Here is a 24,250-nt window from a genome sequence, read left to right as displayed (position 1 = left end):
CTGTGAAAATAGATCCAGAACTATGGTCTGCGATCGGGGTCTTGGGTTCCGGTCAGTCTCGCGTCATGTTGGGCAACTGTGATAAAGGACTCCAAGCAAGCCGAGCCTCCCCGGCAATTCGCCAATTTGTTTCCAACGCCTCTTCGGGAAGGAACACGCCATATCCGGGGAAAGAGGGGAAACAAGTGTGAGGTAAGGACGCAGCATGGTTGATTTGGACGCAGAAAGGGGCAAAACATTTAGAGGTCGCTGCTTCAGCGTCGAGGGGAGGTGAAGCGCGTCCCCGGGGTTTTTTTTTGTTCCTTACTTTCTGTGGTTATAAAAGCCTCCTTAGTCTCTTGCCGAGCGAAGAGGCAAGAATTAACGAAAGGAAAGATGGCCTCTTCGGGAAATGGATTTTTTTTAAAAAAGAAAACCAGCCTTTATATATTCATAAACCTGTCGTTCTGACAGATGAGTATTTTCTTATAGGTAGGGTTATGAGTTTTATGAGATCTACCCATCCTCCCAAAATCCTCACTCCTGATTCCTTCCCACAAAATAATAACTGGGAGGATATGCTTTGGCTGACAGTTCTAGTACCCAATCCACAGAGAGATCCAGCTTTATATTTGATTTCCTTTTTGTTATAAATTTAGTTACTTACTGAGCTCAGCATAGTTCTACGTCTTGTCACAATAGCAAAGCATTTTTCTAAGTTTATTCTTATACAATCCCTACCAACTTAGATTTGCAAGAAAAATAAGCATTTCAGGATATAAGGGTCAGTAGAGTTCCTTTTATATAAAAAAGGAGGCTGTCTTCTATATTTAGCATAAAAATAACTCCAGGAAGCTGCTTGTAAATGTGCCCAAACTGTCCCTACTATTAACAGGGCATGATATATTTAGAAGGGGGGAGACTAAGGCTGAATAGGTAGTCAGGAGAATCATAAAAATAAATTGAATGTGGTGGAAATGAGTTACTTAAGAAATACATGTGATAAAGCAAGAAAATATAAGGTGATAAAAGAATGAGTGATGAAGGAAGGAAGGAAGACTGAATAGTGGGTTTACCAACATTAAACATGCTAAGATTTGGCAAAAAAATAATAATACATGAACTAAATTGATTGAGAGAAAGTGGAAAACTGAGAAAGTCATAGTAGGAGACAGTAGAGAAATCCTGAAAGAGAGAGAGTTGGGACATTTAAAGAGCAAAAGGGTTTATTAGGGTTGATTTAAGGATTTGCAAACAGTGTGAACAATTGAAACGTATAATGAATGAAGATGTAAACTAAATTTATATATTGTTTCCTTATGACTTGCTTGACATAATATTTATTGCTTTTTGTATTTTGCGTAAAGTTACTTAGCTTGAAAGAGAATAACATTAGTATACTATTATTTTAATATAAACATCAGGACTCCCTTTTTAGCTTTTAGGAAAACCCATATTCTCAATACTTAGAGTCACTCCAATACTTTCTTGGAACTCTTTTTCTATAGATCTTCTGAGGAAATTAAGCTAAGTTATTTCAGACTTTTGATTTGCTGCTTTTTCCCCTCTATCTTAAGTCAGTCCTGAATTGCAGATATTTGTTTGGATAGAAGTGACATAATTTTGATAAGTTTTTTTCTTTAAATGCTGCCTTGTTCTTCCCTGATTTGCACCCAAAATAATCTGAAAACCTCACTTGGTAAGACTAACCTTTATTTCATTCTTGTGCTTTGGGCGAAATGTAAAATGAGAAAGGGCAATCAATACAAAGAGAGTGCATCTTGCTTTCCCATGGAAAACATTTTTTCCCCTTGAAATTCCATATCGGATTTCCACTTTTTTATGAGTGACCACTTAATTAATCTCTACTATTTGTTGTATAGCTATATATCTATTGAAACAAACAGTAATATTTTGCTCTCATCCGTGGCTCTTTAGTATTCTGTCATATAAAGGTAAAGGTAAAGGTTCCCCCGCACATGCGTGCTAGTTGTTTCCGACTCTAGGGGCCGGTGCTCATCTCCGTTTCAAAGCCGAAGAGCCAGCGCTTGTCCGAGGACGTCTCCGTGGTCATGTGGCCGGCATGACTAGACGCCAAAGGCGCACAGAACGCTGTTATCTTCCCACCGTAGTGGTCCCTATTTTTCTACTTGCATTTTTACGTGCTTTCGAACTGCTAGGTGGGCAGAAGCTGGGACGAGTAACAGGCGCTCACTCTGCTACGCGGCACTCGGGATTCGACCCGCCAAACTGCCGACCTTCCGATCGACAAGCTCAGTGTCCTAACCCACTGAGCCACCGCGTCCCTTAATATGTCATATAGCCATCCATAAATCCAAAAAGGCACTGTATTTTGGTTAGCTGAAAATAAGAGATAGCTTACCCATAGAAATTTTTTTTCTCCTTGAAGATCGGAGGGGTAGTTGCTGACTTAGCAGAGTTAGAGTCCTTAAAAAGGGAAGAAGGGATTTTTTTGGGGAAAGATGAAGAGATATGTATCATCTCACAAAGGATGTGTAGATGATACTGCGTATGGATTTTTCCCCCCACTGGTTGCTGTAAAGATAGCTAGTAACCCCGAGATAGGTTGGGAATGTTACACTTCTGAACTGTTAGTTCAAGGAGAATGTGAAATTTCCTAAAGTGAAGCTTGGACAATTTGGAGAAAAGATCTACCAGCTAGAGCAGGGGTGTCAAACTCGCCACGTCACGTGACATGTCGCGATGTATCACGACTTTTTTTCCATTGCCGGCAATGGGGTCGGCGCGGTGTCGCTAGGATGCATCCGGCCCTTGGGCCAGCAGTTTGACACCCCTGATTGTTGGCCTGATAGAGAATGCTGGTTAATATAATTAATTCATGTGTTTTCCTCTGCATTTATAACGGAGGCAATAGAAGATTTTGGGCTTATCTGGTTGCATAGAGCTCTTGCTCAAATAGAAAATACAAAACTCTTTTTTTATTATTGTATTAACAAAATAGAAAAAAAACCCAAATTGTGCCAGGTATGTTATGTCCAGTATCAGCCTCTGTGAACTCATCAGAGGTATTGGGATATGGGTTAAAAAAGTCAAAGAGACAGCTCTAATTGAGCAACTTTTGTATATGTATTTTTATATGTATACCTCTTTTGTATATGTATTTTGTTATCACTTGCATATCCAATGGGGCAGGTTTGACTGTATGGTTGTGGGTGCCTTGATGATTTTTTTTAACTCCTTGGTTACTGCTGCAACCCACAAACACCTGTGGCTCAGTGGACAAGAGGTTTGCATCTGCAGAATTGTCTATCATGAGCCTAAAATACACTCAACTCCTTGATTGTTATAATTGCCCTTTTCTACGCCTTCCTCAGTTCAGCTCTCTTCTCTCTTTTTTTGGAGAGCAAAGATGGATTTGGATCCATTATCAGAGCTCAACAATTCAGATCTTATCAAGCTTATACCGGGACCAGAAAATTTAATGCAATGTGCTCTATTCCCTTTTAAGAAATTATGACTATCAATGGATGAAGCCTGTCTATAAATTGTGATAAACTTTCCAGTAGAGTTAATTCTGATCCTATTGCTTTTTTTCTAAATATATTTACTATATTTTGCACTTGCATTCTGATCCAACAAGTGCAGCAAGTGGGTTTATCCCTCCCTAATTTCCTCATGTTTCTTGATTTCTTATTTCCCATTTCTTATTTGTTGGTTGATTGCCAAAATGTATTATATAAATTTATCTGTGTGTGTTCATTTTAAAATATTTTAAAATATAATACAATTTTTGCCTCTTTGACTCTGTTGTATCTCTGTGTTATTTTACATTCTTAAAACTTATTGTTACACAGGAATGTTCTTAGCTCATCAGTACTTCAAGTGTCTTGGCGTTAGAACAAATCTACTGAAGATTAATTACTCTTTGAGACGCTTCGGGTTTTCAGCTTGCTCAGTATGTATTCCGTCTCTTCATAGATTTCATAATCACACATACATTTGTTTTACTATTGAATCACTAATGGCAGTTATCTTACACAGCATAAATTGAATTTCTGGAAAAAAAACCATCCTTACTTACAAATACTGCCAATATAAGAAACATAATAACTTCAGTTTCTCATCTCATTTGTAGAAGGTGCAAAGAGATGGAGGCTGTACTGTAGTATCTTTAAAAAAACATGGGAAAACTGAACTAAAATGAAAAAAATACCTTAAATTTGGCCTTTCTGATCTTTTAAACAGGAGCAGAAGGCAGGTTCTTTTAGAATCAACAACCGAAAAAGGAGAAAAAAGTAGGGGAGGACAAAGCATTTGATTGAGAAGAAACTTTTTCTACATTTTTCTTTTAACTTCTCTGAGGCTCTGTTTAGATGTGCAGTTAAGGTTCCCACAGGTCTCTGTTTAAATGCAAAACAGTATTTATTAGACTAGTGATTGACACTGCTGGCTCTTCATGCAAGGATCTTCTCAACCAGTCTATGAGCAGTCAAAGAAGGTACAGCTGACATAGAAGTTCTGTGTGGATATTTCTTGATGCAATTACTGTACTTTATTTATTTATTTATTTTTATTACATTTATATCCCGCCCTTCTCTGAAGACTCAGGGCGGCTTACAAGCTTAGCAGTAGCCTTCATTCTATGTATATGCCTGCTTGTTAGGGCTTTCTCACACACTTTGAAACCTTTAAAACAATTGACCTCAGTGTGTATGTTTGTCTTGTCACTTTTATATTGGAATGTTAAGATTTTAGCGCTGCTCTGTCAAGTAAACTCCATGCAATTCTCTTGCGATATCATTCTCTACATTTGGCATTCTGGTTACATAGTTTGTTTTGATATTTTTTTGTTGAGGAACTGTTAAAATGATTAGCATCAATATCTTGGTATTATAATAAAAGGTTTTGATGTTTTTGCTTGATTTATAATTTTTTATAACGATGCAAAAATTCTTAATATTTAAACGATTAAGAAAGAAAGAGCTAGAATAACAAATATTTTTTTCATATATTATCTCAATTATTCAGGATTTGAGTCTTCGGAGAAGGGCGGGATATAAATGGAATTAAAATAAAATAAAAATAAATAAATAAAATAAATGTATGACCAATGGAGTTCTATACTTAGATTAGACTTAATAAAAGAGAAAAGTGAGAAATTTAAAGAATAAAGGCAATATATTAATTGGTGTATCAATCTGCTGGAAGCAAGGATAGTTTATAAGTAGTCCTCATTTAGTGACTGCCTTGTTTGATGACTGCTGGCAGTTATGATGGAAGCTATTGGGATGGAAAAGTAACTTTATGATCAATCCTCTCATTTATGACCATTGCAGTCTGTAAAGCAAAGGAAAGCTGAAAAAAGATCATAAGCACAATTATGGTTCACTTAGTGACTGCTTTGCTTAATGATTGAGTTTTGAGTTGCTGGTTCCAGTTGTGGTTGCTACATGAGGACTACCTGTATATCATTTTCATTTCCTAATAAATCTCAAAATAACAGCATTTTGGCACTTCTTCATTTTTATCCCAAAATATTTTATGATTTGTATGTTAAATTTTGTTCCACTCTGCTGGAACCTCTTTGTTTAGTCATTCACCCTTTCTCAAAATGATTTTTAAAATTTTCCTTCAGAGTCACTTATGTGTCTGTTCTTTCTCTTTTAAACCTGTCTGTCCCTTGTTTTCTTTGACTACTTTCTCTGTAATTTTTTGTCCGGAGATATATTTACAATACTGTATTTTTTCATCCTTTTTTTTTGTAGCAATCTGTACATGCATTTATTCTTATCCGCAACTTCTTTCTCTTCAGCATCCAGTGAACATCGTTCTCATACTAAGAGCCTTGGTGGCGCAGTGGGCTAATGCCTCCTTAAGTAACACCAGCTGCCTGCAATCAGTGCAGGTTCGCATCCCACCAGGCTCAAGGTTGACTCAGCCTTCCATCCTTCCGAGGTAGGTAAAATGAGGACCCAGATTGTTGGGGGCAATTAAGCTGACTTTGTAATAATGCCGCTTGGGGTGTGTGTGAAAGCCCTAATAAGCAGGCATATACATAGAATGAAGGCTACTGCTAAGCTTGTAAGCCGCCCTGAGTCTTCGGAGAAGGGTGGGATATAAATGGATTTTTTTTAAAAAAAAACTTCTTCCAAGTATCTCTACACTGTTCAAAGCAGCCTCCACATTCTTTTTCCTTACATCCAGTTTCAATTCATTTGGTTCTAGTACTTTTTCATACAGGATGTGCCTACTTTCATTCTTGTTTGCTTCTTCTGTGTTAAATGAAATTAGTTGTAGTTTATGCTGTTTCATAGGTGGAGATCAGAATTAGAGGGAAATACAAAAGGAGAAGTAGCACACATTAACATGCCATCTAATAATATGCTATTTTTGGCTCTAACAAAAGTCCTTTTGTCCCTTTGATTTTTTTTTTTTGCTGCTAGGCCATGAACTTCAAGCACAAAAATGCTAAACGAATTGAAGGGCTTGATAACAATATGTGGTAAGTAATAATGGATGAAAGCATTAATTTAATCTATAAACAAACCACAGAGCATTACAGCTTCTAAAGAGAATGCCTGTAGGGTAATTAGTTTTTCATCTGCATTTGTGCCTTCCATATCACTTTGATTGCAGAAATCAGTATACTGAGGGGTTTTAATTTTTAATTAATGGGGTTTTAGTTAAGTTCAGGGATTAATTTAATCTTAGTTTTAATTGTTTTTAATTGTATATGATGTATTTTAACTTTTGATTTTCCCTGTAAACTGCCCTGAGTCCTACGGGAATAGGGCGGTATATAAATTTAAATATAAATAAATAAATAAATAAATAAATACTATGGTTTATCTCATAAGGAGATAAATTTCTAAATAATAATTGAACAGCATGCTGCTGTTAAGGGTGCAGCTACAGAAGTCAACTGAAAGTTGGCAGTTTTCATCTCACAACTTTTTTTTTTCATCCTTTACATCAGGCATGTCAAAGTACCTGCCTGTGGGCCAGATGCGTCACGCTGAAACTACGCCCACCCCATTGCTGGCAATGGGAAAAAAGTCCCAATACATTGCGTGATGTCACGGGACGTTGCAGGTTTGACATGCCTGCTTTACATTCCCAGGAGTTGGCATGTTTCCTGATTTTATCTTTATTGAATTCTATTCATATACTTGCATTAAATAATACCAGAAATTAAACAAAAAAAATTACTAGAGATGCGTAAAGATTAATTTAGTGTACAATTAGTAGTAAGAATAAATGCGTAGCCAAGATATTGAATAAGAATTCTATCCGTTCGCCACATGTTTAATTATTCAATTGAAGAAGGATGTTAGGAATAAATATATGGGTAAGGGATTGAATATGGGACGCGGTGGCTCAGTGGGTTAGGACGCTGAGCTTGTCGATCAGAAGGTCGGCAGTTTGGCGGGTCGAATCCTGAGTGCCGTGTAACAGAGTGAGCGCCTGTTACTCGTCCCAGCTTCTGCCAACTTAGCAGTTCGAAAGCAGGTAAAAATGCAAATAGAAAAATAGGGACCACTACGGTGGGAAGGTAACAGCGTTCCGTGCACCTTTGGCGTCTAGTCATGCCGGCCACATGACCACGGAGATGTCCTCGGACAAGCGCTGGCTCTTCGGCTGTGAAACGGAGATGAGCACTGGCCCCTAGAGTCAGAAACGACTAGCACGCATGTGCGGGGGAACCTTTACCTTTTTAAGGCATTGAATAAGCCATTTTTTTTCAGCTACAGAACCTGTTAATGAAACAAAAAACAAACAAATAAATACCCTTTGTTTCAACTTTACTGCTTAAAAACTACCCAAAACAAGATTATTCCAATAGGTATTTGGAAATATGTTTTAATACATGTTTTCAGCTTTGAATTCAGTATTCCAAGATGTGCTTGCTACCAGCTTGCCTGATTTCAAAAAAAGATTGGACCAATTCATGGTTGTCATGTGGATCAATGGCTGTTAGTCTTGACGGCAGTGGGGAATACCTCTGAAGTAATCTGAGGGGAGAATAGTGGCCTTTCTGATGCAGTTGGTTGGCCGCTATGAAGCTTAATTTGCTGTAGTCTAGTTTAAAAGGATGCTGTGAATTCGAAACAGATCCTTAAACCTTATGGGAGGTATTCTGGTTCTTTTCTGGTCATTTCAGAAATGTCCACAGTTCGAAATTGATTTTTTGATGGAAGAAAGCAGTTTTGAGCACAAAATATTTCCAGAATCGTTAGAACAGCATTGGATTCACTTCCAGTAAGGTTAGAACAGTTGTTTTAGACTGTTTCTGACTATCGACACAAAATATTTGAATTTGGGGGAAAAATGTACATTGTTGCTATTTTTGTGTTATGCTTTCCACAGAAGTGGAGCTAGTCTTTTGGGGGATTTAATAGGATTGCAATAATTTCTATGTTCCGTAGGGTGGAATTTACAAAACTTGCTGCAGATCCCACTATTGTTAATCTTGGACAAGGATTTCCAGATATATCTCCTCCTAACTATGTAAAAGAAGAATTAGCAAAAGCATCATCGGTGGATATGCTGAACCAGTATACCCGGGGTTTTGTGAGTACATTACATGCCAGACTTTCTCTAAAGACAGTACTTTAGATGAATTACATAACCTGAATGTTTCTCAGCTGGTTTCTTTCTCCTTCCCAGTTTGGGATTCTTATTTTGAATAGAAACACAAGGTTCCGTTCTGTGGTTGGTCTTCATCATCTAAATGAGAGTTATGTGCAACTGCAGTTAATTCCCATTTCATCCATCCACACAACATATTTAATACATTAAACTAAATTAGTGTGGATTTCCCAGAATTTCTCAGACCACACTGAAATACTTGAAATATGAATTTCTGTTCAAACCTTAGTCTGTTCATTTCCCTGTTTGATGATGATAATAAAGCAACATGCTTTGCAGGACTCAGTATATGTATGTAATTAATAAGAGTGTTTATATGAGTAAATAGTTTTGGTGGATTTGATCTTGGTATGTTTTCTTAGGTTATTTCATCTAATTTAACATTTTCCCATCTTTTACAAAAATATATTCTGATATTTAGAGCTATCAAGGCCTAAAATACAATTATTAAGTCACAATATTCTAAGGCAAAGATTGAGAGCAGTGTGGTGACCTAGTGGTGAAGATGTTTGCCTCCCATTCCATTTGGAAGGTTAAGAGTTCAATCCCAGGTAGCGGCAGATATTTCTCTCCTAGGATGAAAAGATTTTTTTTTTGCTGTGAACTCCACATAGGCATCAGGAAGGGTACCTGGCCAATAAACACTAAGCTCCATCCATTCACCCCAACTCTACCCCGAATAGGGACTACAGGGTTGTAAAAAGGAAGTTATTTTAAGGCAGAGGTTTTCAATTTTTTTTTATTCACAGCACCCTGAGTGTTTCAGTAATTTCTTTGTGGTATTCCTCAGCCAAAATACTGCTAAAACTCCAGTTTTGCAAATGGACATAGCAAAATATTTAAATATCCCATGACACACCTGTTGGTTTGTTGTGTCCTGGGGCGGTACACAGTTTGGAAACTTGGGCTGTAAGGATTTATGATCTATCTTCTTTGTGTTTTGAACTAATGCATGCATTACTCATACATAGCTGGTATTTTTCTGGGTTCTTATTAACTATTTTCCTCTCTTTAAAAAAAATGTACTCAGGGTCATCCACCATTGGTGAAAGTCCTGTCTCAAGTGTATGAAAAAGTTTGTGGGGAAAAAATTGATCCATACACTGACATTCTGGTGACAGTAGGGGCATATGGATCCCTGTTTAGTGCAATGCAGGCACTTATCGAAGCAAAAGATGAAGTAAGTCTTTGTAATAATTCCTGTTATAAAATAACTGGTTTATATTTTTTTTATTAAAAACCAGTGTTGAAATTAAATGCAGTTTCTCAAATCATTCCTTATTTTTTTAAAAGTAAATATTTTTTTATCCTGCTTTTGTTATTTTATAAGTAACTCAGGGCAATAAGCCCACATAATACCTCTTCCTCCTCCTATTTTCCCCAAAATGACAACCCTATGAGATGGGTTGGGTTGAGAGAGAGTGACTGCTCCAAAATTACCCAGCTAGCTATCATGCCTAAGGCGGGATTAGAATTCAGAGTCTCCTGGTTTTTAGGCCAGTACCTTAACCACTACTTCAAACTGGCTCTTTTGATGCATAGAAAGCTGTTTTGGGTTAAAGAGGATTTCCCTTTCTCTCATTCCCCCACCTATTTTTAAAAAAATGGTCCTGTACCTGTAGCTTTATCTGCAGGCTAACATACAGGTAGCCATTTCACAACTAGCTAATATCTTGGCCTTGGGTAATGCTTTTTGCTTCGAAAATATAACATTAAAGACAGTTAAAAGCAGATTCTAATAAGGCAACATTCTGTCATGAATTTTCTAGCAATCTACAGTAGTTTTAAACCCCTGGTAAATTTTATTTCACAATGTTTAAAAACTGGATGCTGATTTCTCTAAATTTGAGATGATTTCAGCTTTTTATTGTCTTTTGCTTGTGATGATATGAGACCATCAGAAATGGCAATTTCTTTCAGTTCTTGTAAAATTAGGATAGATTCAAAATTAGCATATATACCAGTAAGTAATTTCATTCATTCATTCATTCAGGGGAAATCTGACAGTGAAATCATGGCTTTTTATACACATGCCATATTCTCTCATATACATAGTCTCTCTTCACTATTCAGTCCTGTTCTCTCTATTGTATACACGTAGTCCTTGACTTGCAACTATTCATTTAACAACTATTCACAGTTACAGTGGCACTAAAAAAAAGTCACCTACCACTATTCCATGCCCATAATGACCACTGCGGTGTCCCCGTAGTCATAGATCAAAATTTAGACCCTTAACAACCAGCATGTATTTACATTGCTTGCTGCATTCCTAGGTCATGTGATCACCATTTGTGGCCTTCCCAGTTGGCTTCCGACAACCAAAGTCAGTGGGGAAGCCAGATTCCCTTAATGACCTCATCATTCACTTAAGAACTGCAGTGATTCTCTTAACAGTGGTGGCAAAAAGGTAGTAAAATCAGGTATGACTCACTTAGTAACTGCCCTGCATATCAGTGGAAATTCTGGTCCCAGTTGTGATTATAAGCCGTGGACTACCTGTGTCTCCAATTCCTTCATGTTGTCTCCAGCACACGCAATGCAGACATCACCTCTTAATCTGTTATTTTCTATTTCCTTCCATACTTCTCATTCTGTAAGAGAAGGAATGGCAGAACTTAGGGGCAGAGTGAAAAGAGGAATCAGCCTGGAATCCCTACATAGCCACAAGCTAAGTCCAAACCCCCTTGAGTGCTGTTGACCCTGATCTAACTAGATGCTAGCGGTTGGTTAAGAAGATTCCTTTTGCATAAGGTTTTAGGATTAAATCAGGTTAATTGAATCTTCACGTGGTAGATCTGGTCTTTCACGCCTAGCACATTGATTCTAAATTTGCAATAGCTATAATATTTTACAAAAAGAGACTGAGAAAAATCTGTTATCTGAGATAGCATCCCTCTTTGCTGCTCCCAAAAGACTTTGCTTTAATACAGGAAATGTTTACAAATGTGTAAAATTATCATTTATGTCAGACTAAATTCTGCTCCTGACATTAGAAAAAAGGTAGCTCACTTTTTAAATTTCTGATTCATGTAGCTTACCTTTGTTTTAGGTAATAATAATTGAACCCTTTTATGACTGCTATGAGCCCATGGTGAGGATGGCAGGAGCCACACCTGTTTTTATATCTTTGAGAAATGTGAGTACTGTGGTTTGGGTGACAAGAAAAGAAAAGTTGGAAGAAAGCTTCTGAATTGTTCTTTAAAGCTTTGTGGGAAGAAAAAAGAAAGGGAAGGGTGAATATCCAAAGCTTTTCTAATTCTTTCCTACATTTTGAATATCTGGTCTGATAGCGATTACCCTTCATATTTCTTTACCTAAAACATAAGAAATTAAGAAAACATTTGCTTCAGAATTAATTAAAAATAAATAGTGGTATTGTGATATCCTTTTCTTAATTCTGTACCCCATCTCATTTTAATATTGCTGGTGTCTCTCATCCATCTGTCCATATAGGGATATCTATACTGGAATGTAAGAATGTACAGCTTTCTGTAATAGTAGTAAATCTTCTTATCACTGTGAAAGTTTTGCATGCCGATTCCTATACGTGTGCAGTCGACCATATATCCTTTATTATAAAAGACAGCCCTTTATTTCAGAAAGCTGATCTTTAGATTTATTTATTTATTTTCTTGGTTTTGCTCTTGAGTTTTCCTTAGTAAAGTAAAGTAAAGGTACAGTAGAGTAGACTACAGTTTATTAATTGAATCTTATGACCATATCAGATAAAACAAAAATAAGATATATGATCTGGTTCTGAGATAAAATAGATAAAGGAAAACACAGAGATAAAATACATGTGTGGTAATACAAGGGGTCAGCAATCAGATAAATGCATTATCAGTTTCTTCAGTGTATTGGGATCTTGGCTCAGCTGCTTTGATTATAAACTGCTTACAATATGTACATTTGAGTGTGAGGGAAAAATAAGGCAATCTGTGGTTCAATTCCAAGCGAGCTGTTCTTTTGAATAGCGATGATATGTATCTGAACCTGAGGGGGGGGGCAAATAATTGGCAGTTGAACAAAACATGAGAAATATTTTCAATGGCTGGAGCCACATGTGCACATCTGTCTTCTCATGATATGGCAAGTAGTGGAAGGGCCCATTTTTGCCATGGAATCCATCAACTCAAATCTTGCTCTAGAATAGGCCATTCTTTAAAAAATGTGTCAAATCATTGACAGGCATTTTTCAGTAAAGTTAAAAAGTTAACAGTTTTTTATCCTTATGAACCTCTTTCATATTTGCCCCCTTTTCTACTTCGTTTTTTTTAAAGAAAATATGGTCACTGTGAGGGAGAGAGACAGAGAGAGGTCTAATTATTTATGATTCATTTGATTTTGTTTGTTGGGTCTGGATAACAATGAAATCTATCAGCTTAGGAGATTTGGCACTGGGCAGTCCTAGCAGTTAATAAACTATGTTCTATTTTATTCCAGAAATCTGTGAATGGAGAAGTTACTTCTAGTGCTGATTGGAACTTGGATCCTACTGAGCTTGCAAATAAATTTAATTCCAAAACTAAAGCTATTATACTGAATACCCCTCACAATCCCACAGGAAAGGTGAGCTTCCTGTTTTGAAGTTTGCTTTGTACATACATACATACATACATACATACATACATACATACATACATACTTTATATATACTGAATATACTGACCAGCATGTTTCTCCCTTTTCATTTTAGGTCTACACAAAAGAAGAGCTCCAGATAATTGCTGATCTCTGCATTAAATATGATACACTGTGCATCAGTGATGAGGTGTATGAATGGCTAGTTTATACTGGAAATAAACATATTAAAATAGGTACTAAAATTAAAATGGTATACATAGTACATGATGAGAAATCTAAATACACATTTTAGTTACTGTTTATAAGAAATAGATTTTACATAAAGAATGTTGCATCGTAATTTCCGAAAAACTGTCAGTAAAAATATATTTTTAAAAAATATAAAACATTTTGAATTTAGCTGTTGGAACAACTAAACTCCTTATATTTTGCTCTTCAGAGTGAGATGGGCAGCATATAAATTTAATGAATGAATGAATGAATAAAGGAATGAATGATTAAATAATTAAATATTTGAGAACAGGTCTGTACTCATAGGTAATGCTAAGCCTGTGTACTTTAACCAGGATGTGTTGAACAAGGTATAATGGTCTGATTTACATTAAATAAATCATATTAGGTGGATTTGCATATAATTCTAAATCAAAAACTGTTTATAGCTTAGGGCTATGGATAGGATCTAGGACAGGGGTTCCCAACCCCCAGTCTGTGGACCAGTACCGAGCCGGGGCATGTCAGCAACCAGTCCACACAAACAAGCAAAGCCCCATCCACGGGATGCAGGCAACACACAAAACCACGCATCCTCCAGTCCGCGGAAAAACCTCTCTCCACGGAACCTGTCCCTGGTGCCCAAAATATTGGGGACCTCTGGTCTAGGACAATTTGCCGTGGTCGACTCGCCATGACCCACTTGCTGTGGGACAACTCACTGCAGGACAATTCAACACAGGATAACTCAAGAGAGGGACAAGTGAATTGCAGCGGGCCTTGTCTTGCTTTCGGCTTGAACCTTCTTAAGTTAGAAGTCCTGGAGACCGGGGTGAGCTGCAATTCTGCTTGTCCCTTTCTTGAATTATTCTGCGTTGAATTGTCCTAGGGCGAGTTGTCCCGGGTTGAGTTGGCCAGGTGAGTCGGCTGGGGTGAGTTAGCTGCGGCAAGACTGTTGGGGAAAATCATCTGGGGCGAGTTGTCCTATTTGCCCCCTCTCCACGTATTTAATGAAATATTAAATAACAAATTTTATAACAAATTTTTAAAAAATGCCAAAAGGCAAAAAGGAACACACATTCGGCTTCAGAAAATGATGTTGAAGTTGAAGGATATTAAGTATTTGACTTAACGTACAAGTCCTATAATTCAACAAAATGTTATCATTATACAGTATATGTAAATGTTACATCATTCAATGAAAGAAGTTCTCAAGCTGAGTTGAACTCATGGGGATAATTGCATGCATACATTAATGTCATTTGCAGATATGCAGAAGGGTCTTTTGTCAAATTGCCTTCTTCAAGGGTTTCCCAGTCTAGCTTACAGCTCTTTGGTGATCTCTTTTGCAGGTAGTAATCAGATCTGACCCTATGTAGCTTCCAAGCCAAAACTCATCCAAACATTATTTGATATATTCAAATTGTGCTGATGAATTGCTGTTTGGTTATCCAAAGGTAACTGAATATTTTAACTCCTAATTTTCTTCCTGCTGGCAGAGCCCCAAAGCATATAGTTGCAAAATGATTACTGTATGACGTTCTGCTCTGTATAGTGATTTATTCTTAGTACTTTAAACTCCATCAGTTCTAATTAGATATGCATTCACCCAGTAGGTGGGATGAAGTGATTTGCAAGGTTTGATTCATTTGATATTAGAAAAGGAGGTGTCTGAAATCCATCTGGTTATTTTTTTACAGCATATATTTCAGAGCCTACAGTTTTTGGAGGCTTTTTTTCATTCTACTTTGGATGAAATTCTTTTTCTTTCCATCTTTTTCCCAGGCAGTGGAGGTGTAGGTAGACCTTGGATGCACTTATCTTTTTTTGTGTCTGAGCCACTCAAGCTTCATTATTTTCATCCACTTTGGATGTTCCCACACAAAGGATTCTTTGTCCCACCAGTCAAAAGGTTTTGTGCAGCTACTCCATCTTTTCTCCTTAGCTGCTTTTAAATGAAAAAAAACAACAACAACAAAGAGAAGAAACAGTGGCAGGGAAACATGAGAGTTACAAAAAGAAAATCAGACTGACTGTATTGCAGCAAAATGAAACCATACATTCACTGAAATGTCTATGAAAGCATTCACACCGTAAAGGCCGAATCTCTGTATGCTAAATTATTTTCATAAAATAATAAAAGAGTTGGAAGGAGAAGTTTGAAGCTTAACCCTTTGTTCAGCGCCGGAATATTTCTGGAAGATAGCTATTGTATATGCCTCAATTTAAATGCATCCAGCAATGGGGGAGCTTGTCACGTCCTTCCCTAATTGGTTCTTTGTGTTTTCTATAATCCGTAATAATTTGGCATTTATTATGTGCTGTAAATCATTAATGAAATTTTATATTTAAATGGGAAATAAAAACTGCTTCTTGACAAAAGTAATTGAATATTTTCATTGGTATTACTGCCATTAATTATTCAATTAAATTCATATGCTGCCAGTGACTTTGGGAGGTTTACAAATAGTTAAAAACATAAAAACAAGAAAAAACATTGCAGAACAAAGATGGCTGAGATAGCAAATCCAGATGGGAAGAAATGAAAGGACAACAAGGGAACTTCAATCATATTTGCCAAAGGCCTAAGCAAAGAGGTCAAATCGGCAAATACTGTTTGATTAAATTATTTTATAAGATATTATGTAAAGAACGTCATATTCTTTATGTAAATTTATTTTTCTATGGTTGTGTGTGTGTGTGTGTGTGTGTGTGTGGTACAGTATAATCTCATAAGGCATTTTTATTGCACCACATAGAATGTGTAGAAAACGCAGTATAAAATATTTGAGGTGAAGTTGTTGTTAACGTACACTTCTTTCTTCTTGGTTACTTTTAAGCATATCCCATGGAACAGTTTCAGATCATAAAACCTAGGTATAAAAGATAGCTATGTTTATAAACTGAGCAAACTAATCCTCCCTTTTTTTTCTAGAAAGCTATCTTTCTTTAGCTTATTTATTTTGGTAGGTGAAGTTTATACAAGGAAGAGAACATAAATCCTCTCCCTAGAGACAGAGTTGTTATATTAAGTTTCATATGTTCCATCAGTTGAAGTGACACATATATCATGAAAATACAAAATGAGTATTGCATCAATTTACAGCACCAGGTTGTGTTTCTCCAATACCTCCTTAATAGAGGCTGTGAGTGATAGTTCATGGAATCAGTATACTCTTTGTGTTGTCATCAAGATAGTTTCCTCTAGGGCAGAATACTAAATCATTTTTCTTATCTGCCTTCCGCAAAATGGAAGTTGTGCTGACAAACTTAATGCATATTGTAAACGAGGATTCTCCTGACAGTGCCATAGGGATAGTGCTGATCTGAATCTGTATGTTGTCTTACTGATATTAGTTTTGAATCTGATTGGATATGAAAATGCATTCAGTCTGTTGCTTCATATAACAAATGTGCTGTGATAACCTTCATATTTAAATCTACTGCTAAAATAGAATAGCCAGCTTTGGGGCCAACTTCCCTAACACGTGGCAAGCTATTTGTGGGCGTCCCAATACATTCCAATATGCCCCAAATAGCTAGCCAACTCATATTTGGAGAATGGCAGTTTAAGACTGATTTAATTCAGTGCTAATTTGTATTATGGAAAGGTTTTATTATGCATATCCTTGTGAACTTTGGAAAAATCATTTTACCTTGTCGGATACTTTCTTCCAGTTCATTAATTACAGCTCTGAATTTATTTTATTGATCCATAAATAAAAGTATTTCTACCCCTCTTTGTGCTGTCATTTTAATGGATATCTGTTTGTAAAGTGAAATTTGGTATTTCTGCAGAATGTAATTGCTAACACTGCCCTAAATGGTGACCGTGCACCAGAAGGGCAAAATATAAATTTTAATAAATAAAATATCAAACTTGTTTTAATATGAACAGCTACTTTGCCTGGAATGTGGGAGAGAACAATAACAATAGGAAGTGCTGGGAAAACATACAGCGTAACTGGCTGGAAGGTAATGGATTTAGTTAGAAATTGCTTCCATGAAAAGTCATATATTGAGATAGTGTTGAATTAGAATATTGACATTAGTGAACGTAGACCAATATTTGCAAATTATATAAACCCAAAGACATTTTAAAACATTAAAGGCTGGGATGAACTGAAGTTAAGAAATTTTTAGTATCAACCTTAAATAGTAATATATGCCCAGCTGTATATTTCATATGACAGTTCTAGTTTGAATTTAAAGATGGGTATTACTGAATGAAGAACTAAATCTAATTCCAGACCATGCTCCTGCATGGCATTTTGATCTTTTCTTCTTCACAGCCATGTTGAAAATATACTGATGACATTTGGGACATTACCACAACAGTGAAATACATCATGAAAGGTTCCATTCAGAAATGAAAATTGAGGAAATCCCATATATAAGTCCCATATGTATACAAATATTTTAAGATCTCTATTATGTCTCAAATGGGCATGACCATAGGGGAATTTTAATATAATTTGTGGAAATTCTAGAGAGATAAATGCTGTATGTAAATGTATTTTTTGAGATCATTATATATCTCGCTTCTTTATAAAATAGATGTTTAATTCTAGATAGTGTAGTTTTCCTTTTTTCTTGGTTTTGTTTTAAAAAGTATCTTTTTAAATAAAGGGTTAACTGCAGAATATCTGATTCTATTGTCTTCCGCTATGCAATAATAACTTCCTAAAAGATTTAGGCAGAAAATTTTTCATCAGCTGGAAAGAAAATTCTTCTCTTAAGTGTATCAGTTGCCTATCAATGACTGATGGGGTTTGTGTGGGAAAATACATGTTTTTTTGTATATTATAATTTATGCGAATTTATCTGCAAAACAGGTACAGTGTATATATCATGACGTAGATGAAAGGAGCAAACACCTAGCATTTGTTGTTTTTTTAAAAGTAAATAAACAGTCAACAAGTAATTCACATTTTATCTTTTATTTCAGCTCGGTTGGTCTATCGGTCCCTCACATCTGATAAAGCACTTGCAGGTGGTTCAACAAAACACCATTTATACATGCCCAACCCCATTACAAGTAAGTACAAAAGCATACAAAGGAAATGTTTTTATAAAACATCTTGTACCATTTGGGAAGTCAGAAGTGTGGAAAGGATTTAAAATTGATTAGAAAGAAATGTATGGATGCAAATTGAAACTGGATTATCTGATTTTTTTTCCTCCATATAAACGATGCTGTGCTTCAGTGGTTAGATGGCCTAGAGATATTGGTATTTGAATATAGATCTTTTTAACATTTATTAATCTAGGTGAAATATTAATGCATATTCCAAATCCATATAAGATACCCTATACGCTAAATCATAATAGTAGGTGGGTTCTTTAATGAATAGGCCCAATATGAATCAGCACTGGAATAAATAACCATTTCTCTGTTATCTCAGAAAATGAAAATCTACTCCATTTCAGTTTTCATTTGTTGAGAAATGAAGACTGGAATGGAACAGAGTATCATTTTACAAGAGTTTGCTAACGTGAAATTTATCCAGTAGTTTTATAGACAATTATATCCAGTAGTCTTATAGACAATTTTAAACTTATCCAGTAGTTTTATAGACAATTTTAACTTGCCAAAGCGTCACCTATATACAGTACAACCTTTAAGAGTGTAGTGTTCTGTATAGTTGCGGTTAGATTTAAGATTTATAAATATTTGGGACACTTCTTCTTTTTTGCAAGGAAGAAGAGAGGAATGTGAATAGATACCTAGATTTTATTCATAATTAAAAATTATGAAAGTTTTTTAGATCCCTTCATAATTTTATATTATCCTAGAACCGGTATATAAATGTAATAAAATGAATAAAATAAATAAAAATAAATAAACCTGGTTAAACAAGTTGGAATAATATTGACAAAAGTTGAAAACAGATACAAATTGAATTAATTAAAATAATGAGGCTGAAGATTGAAAGAAAACAAGTGTACAAACAAATGTAGCGTAATGTTAGAAGAATGTCCATTGGGTTTCTTGTTAATGGAATATGTATGTTCTTGGGCACTCTTTAGTGAAAAACAATTACAATTTTGAGCTTTAAAGATAACATTTTAAATATTAAACCTATTATCTCATAGCCATCTTCTGTTTATGTTGATTATTTCAACTTTTTCTTAACGGGTTTGGCTTTTCAGGAGGCTGTAGCCCAAAGCTTTTTGCTAGATTACAAACGCATGGATGATCCGGAATGCTATTTCTACTCCTTGCCTAGAGAGCTGGAAAGTAAACGGGACCGAATGGCTCAGATGTTTCTGGAAGTTGGATTAAACCCTGTTATTCCAGAGGGAGGATATTTTATGATTGTTGATGTGTCCAAGCTAGGTTAGTGACATTCTTAATTTATGGCACAGGGAGGAGATTATTTTCAACAGAACTGAAGCTGCATTAGAAAGGTAACAGGAGAAAGGAATCTATGTCGGTAGTCCTCAACATATGACCACAACTGAGCCCCAAATTTCTGTTGTTAAGCAAGGCAGTTAACTTGAGTTTTGTCCCATTTATCACAGCTGTTAAGTGAATCACGTGGTCATTAAGTGAATCTGGGTTTCCCCCATTGACTTTGCTTGTCAGAAGCCAGCTGGGAAGGTTGCAAATGGTGATCACGGGACAATGCAACTGTCATAAATACATGCCAGTTGCCAAGTGATGACATGACCATTGGAAAGCTGAAGCAGTCATTAAGTCTGAAAAATGGTTATAAGTCACTTTTTTCAGTGTTGTTCTAACTTTGAACGGTCACTAAAGGAATGGTTGTAAGTTGAGGATTACCTATAATGAAGGTACCTGAGTTCTGCAGTCAGAAGTTTGGAACAGTAAGTGAGAAAATATTCAGCTTGATAGCTTCGTGGTTTAAGAACATTTAAGTGTTCTGCAGATGTTTGCTTAATGTTTATTCATCAAACAAAAAATTACAAATTTGAACAAGCAAAATGAAAATTTAAAATGTGACAGGTGCAGAGGTCCCCAACCTTTTGGGCACCAGGGACTGGTTCCGTGGAGAGAGGTTTTCCCATGGACGAGAGGGGGCGTGGTTTTGTGTGCTGCCTGCATCCCTCAGATGGGGCTTTACTTGTTTGTGTGGACCGGTTGCTGGCATGCCGCAGCCCGGTACCGGTCCATGGACCAGAGGTTGGGGACCCCTGCACTAGTGCATTTACGCATGCCCCCTTAAGGCCCTCTTATGGTGTGAGGCCCACAGAAGTTAAATTGGAGATAAAACTATGAACGTTAGTAACTGTGATAAATGAAACAGGTAAAATATTCCAAACTTTGACAACTCTTATTACAAAAAGTGCACCATGATGTTCATGAGTGTCAGGCCACTAATTTCTGATTTGTATGGCGGTCCTCAAAATATTTCAGTGACTATGTACTAGTCTACATAAAAGGAAAATTTGGGAATCTGCTAAGTTATTTTATTTTATTTTATTTAGGTATAGATCTATCTGACATGGAAAAAGGGAAACCTTATGATTATAAATTTGTGAAATGGATGATGAAATCTAAGGTAGGCTCCGATTTCTTTTTCCTTCCTATTTCAATTATTCAACTACAATATTTTAAATAAAATTGAAATGGGTTATCCTGATATAGAGGTGCAGTGGAAAGTTATATGTCCATACATTTGAAGAACTTTTTATCTCCAATTGTGGACTTTGTGGACTTTCCTTTAACATAGGAAAGCTCTTCCTTACCAGAAGCAAAAATGGAAACAAAACATCCAAAAAAATTAAACAGTTTCCATATATTAAATCCTTTTTAATGTACTGTAAGCTTGTAATTCTGTTTTGTTTTTTCAGAAAATGTCAGCTATTCCTCTGAGTTCGTTTTGTAGCCCAGAAACCAAAGCTCAGTTTGAAAAATATGTACGCTTTTGCTTCATCAAAGTAAGTTCTACAGTCTATTGATCTTACAGAATTTCCTTTCTTTTCTAATTTAACCGTGTAAAGGTTTTTAAATACTGCTATTCATTTCCAAATCATATTTATGACTTTAACATTGTGTTTTTTTCTAAGCCCAAAAATGCTGCTTAGAAACAAAATGCTGTTTTGATTCTAAAGTATTCATTTGAGTATGGAAGACTTTTCAGGAGTAGGGTATTGAATACGGTCATTTTCTTTCTGGTAAATTTCTATTTTTCATGATTCCATTTGAAAATGTGCGTATTGCTGCTGACTCCTAGGCTAGCAGCTAGATCATTGACAACCATTTAAGAGTAAACTGAATTCCTGGTTTGTTATAAAGGTGACATTCACTTTACTGCAGACATGTCAAACACAAGGGCCATATGTCAGACTTGCTGGCTGGCCACCTTACCCATCCCAGCTGTGGCAGCCGTGGGCAAGCAAAGACAGACGGTGGGGCTGTGGTGAGGGAGCCCAGCCGGTCGCTGTCATTGCCATGCCGCAGCCCCTGCGTACTTGGTCCCCACCGTCCAACCTTGTCTTCCAGTGAGTGCTCCAGGAGCTCAAGGGCGGGGTACCCCCTCGCCCAGGGCTCCGGGCAGCCTGCGCAGACATCCAGGGCCCCCCCGTGCAGCTCAAAAGGGTTGGCAAGGCTCCTCTGGTAGATCAGTCCCTGGTGCCTGTTCTGGTCCCAGCCCTCTCTGCCAGAGACCCCTGGATCCCCCCAGCCTCGCCCACACCTTCATAGGTGGTCCCCCGACGTGAATGACATCGAGCTGGCCATGCTCACCCCGGCCATACCTACCCTGGCCACGACCACTCACCTGGCCACACCCACCCAGGCCACGCTTTCTCAGCCTCCCGAGGGCAACGATAACGCTGATGCGGCCCTCAATGAAATCGAGTTTGACACCCCTGCTGTACTGTAACCAAATCACTTTTTTCTCTCTCTGTGCTCTTTAATATCACATACTGTGACTGAACCTTGATTTTAACCTTCATGGCATTTCTTGGCAGAAAGACAGCACACTAGATGCGGCAGAAATGATTCTGAAGAATTGGAAGAAACAATGACCTAGAAATAAACAGCTTCCATCATCCAAAAGAAGAAAAAACCCCAACTTTTTTTAAAGATTACAATATACTGCCATCTGCTGGATATTTAGCATTAATAATTAAAAGTTGTTGATACTGGCATCTTCCATACTTCCGTAATAGCAGTAGATTTCTAGTGCGAGTGAGGGGGGGGATGTGTGCCCATACGTGTGTGCCAATACGTGCGTGCCCTGGCCAGCCATTTCTGCAGCCCGCTGGTCAAAAGCCCACAGCCCGGTACTGGGCCATGGCCCATAGGTTGGGGACCCCTACTTTTTCATATGAAATTCGAATAAATTAGGTTGGCACTAGCATTTGTAAAATAAAATTCTTTCTCTAAAGAACCAAAACTACACCTATACGATTTAATAGTAAATTGCCAATCTTTTATTTTTAGCTTCTTGCCTATTACTATGGCATAATTCTTCAAGTTCAACCTTCAAAATATTAGGAAATATTAATTTCTCCAGATTGTAAAAGCCAGAAGTACTGGAGCTTCTGCATTTTTAATGGAAGAATTCTGGATGTCATCAGGATAGAAATCAAAGTACAAAGTACAAAGTAACAATACATAAATGTACATAATTATTACATAAACAAATACACATATGAAATATGTGTACAGATATAATTTTAATACATAGAGCTAATAATGTAATATAAAGAATGTAAAAGAAACATGATGAATTATTATAGAAAAGAGAAGCCAGATTACTTTACTACCTGGCTTTTTCATCTCCCTGTGTCCTTTTATCTATTTTTTAGTTCACAAAATGAGATGTGTCATATGTCTTAACTGGCTGTTTCCAATGATTACCATTTTATGTTAAAATATTAAGAATCATCAACTAATTTTATGGCATAAAATGATTTATTTAACAAATAAAAGTGTATAGTCATAAATCTTAACCTGATTGTTTTCATTGATTTTATATATGTTCAAAAACATAATAAATCTATTATAGAAATAGAGTGGCTTTCTTCATTTTCTTGTTTAATTAAAGAAGAAAAATAATATGGGTAAGGGAAAAAATGTGAACGTATGTTACAATAGGTTTGTAGTGTTGTTACTGTTCTTATATTTTTATCCTGCTTTTTAATATATAAACAAACCTACCTACCAGTAGTACTTCTGCCTCCTATTTTGTCCTCAACAACAATCCAGTGTGGTGGATTGGGTTGAGAGAGGATGACTGGCTCAAAATCATCCAGCTGGCTTTCATGCCTAAGGCAGGACTAGATCTGACAGTCTCCTGACTTGTAGGTCAGCATCTTCACCATCACACCAAACTGGCTGTATATGAAAGACAGCATTATTATCTAGCTGGGTCAGTTTGGTTCCTAATGCTTAGCTTTTTTCCCATGACCAAAGTGACTTCCCAGTTAGCTTTCAAGAGAATATGGAGGAGCAGATTGCTGAGCAGTCCCATCAAAAGCATTTACCAATGCCAGCACAGAATCACATAGACTAGGTACAATGTGGGGAACCTATGCCAGCTCCCAGACCATTATAGAAAGTCACCTCTCAGTGTATAGGTTTCCCCCTCCTTCTGCTTGATTGTCCCATCCTTTATCTGCTAAGCAACTAGTTGCCTCATTTAGATAGCACATCTGTTCTTTCTTATGTATTTGTACTTGGAAGTTATTTCCCATGTGCTCTTCTTATAAAATGCATGGGACTGCAGATCTTCCAGAACAAGCATATGCATATTTACACAGAAGTTAACTGAATGTAGCTTACTTTCAGATGCATTAACCTGCACCATCATGCAACCGTATGCATTTCTTCTGCCTTGCGTCTCGCTAAGATCAGTTGTACATGCTC

The 24,250-nt window shown here is 36.7% G+C and overlaps 1 protein-coding gene and 1 long non-coding RNA gene across 2 annotated transcripts; one reads left to right on the top strand and one right to left on the bottom strand.

Moving 5' to 3' along the window:
- Positions 1–144: 144 nt before the first annotated feature.
- Positions 145–23,389, top strand: KYAT3 (kynurenine aminotransferase 3). The gene is made up of 14 exons (XM_081326112.1): positions 145–192; positions 3,816–3,916; positions 6,405–6,463; positions 8,388–8,532; positions 9,641–9,790; positions 11,663–11,749; positions 13,057–13,182; positions 13,310–13,430; positions 17,306–17,382; positions 18,356–18,445; positions 19,561–19,747; positions 20,860–20,933; positions 21,226–21,312; positions 22,348–23,389. Exons 2-14 carry the CDS (start codon positions 3,818–3,820, stop codon positions 22,402–22,404), a joined length of 1,359 nt encoding a protein of 452 aa, XP_081182238.1. The 5' UTR covers positions 145–192; positions 3,816–3,817; the 3' UTR covers positions 22,405–23,389.
- Positions 7,258–11,199, bottom strand: LOC308667053. The gene is made up of 3 exons (XR_014026221.1): positions 11,045–11,199; positions 8,592–8,688; positions 7,258–7,715 (listed from the first exon to the last, which is right to left on the bottom strand). It is a non-coding gene; the product is annotated as an uncharacterized lncRNA (long non-coding RNA).
- Positions 23,390–24,250: the final 861 nt, after the last annotated feature.

The sequence above is a fragment of the Vipera berus genome (assembly GCF_964194415.1).
Source record: "Vipera berus genome assembly, chromosome: 3".
Taxonomy (NCBI): Eukaryota; Metazoa; Chordata; class Lepidosauria; order Squamata; family Viperidae; genus Vipera; species Vipera berus.
The sequence above is the reverse complement of the archived record's forward strand: the minus strand, read 5'-3'. Positions and strand labels throughout refer to the sequence as shown.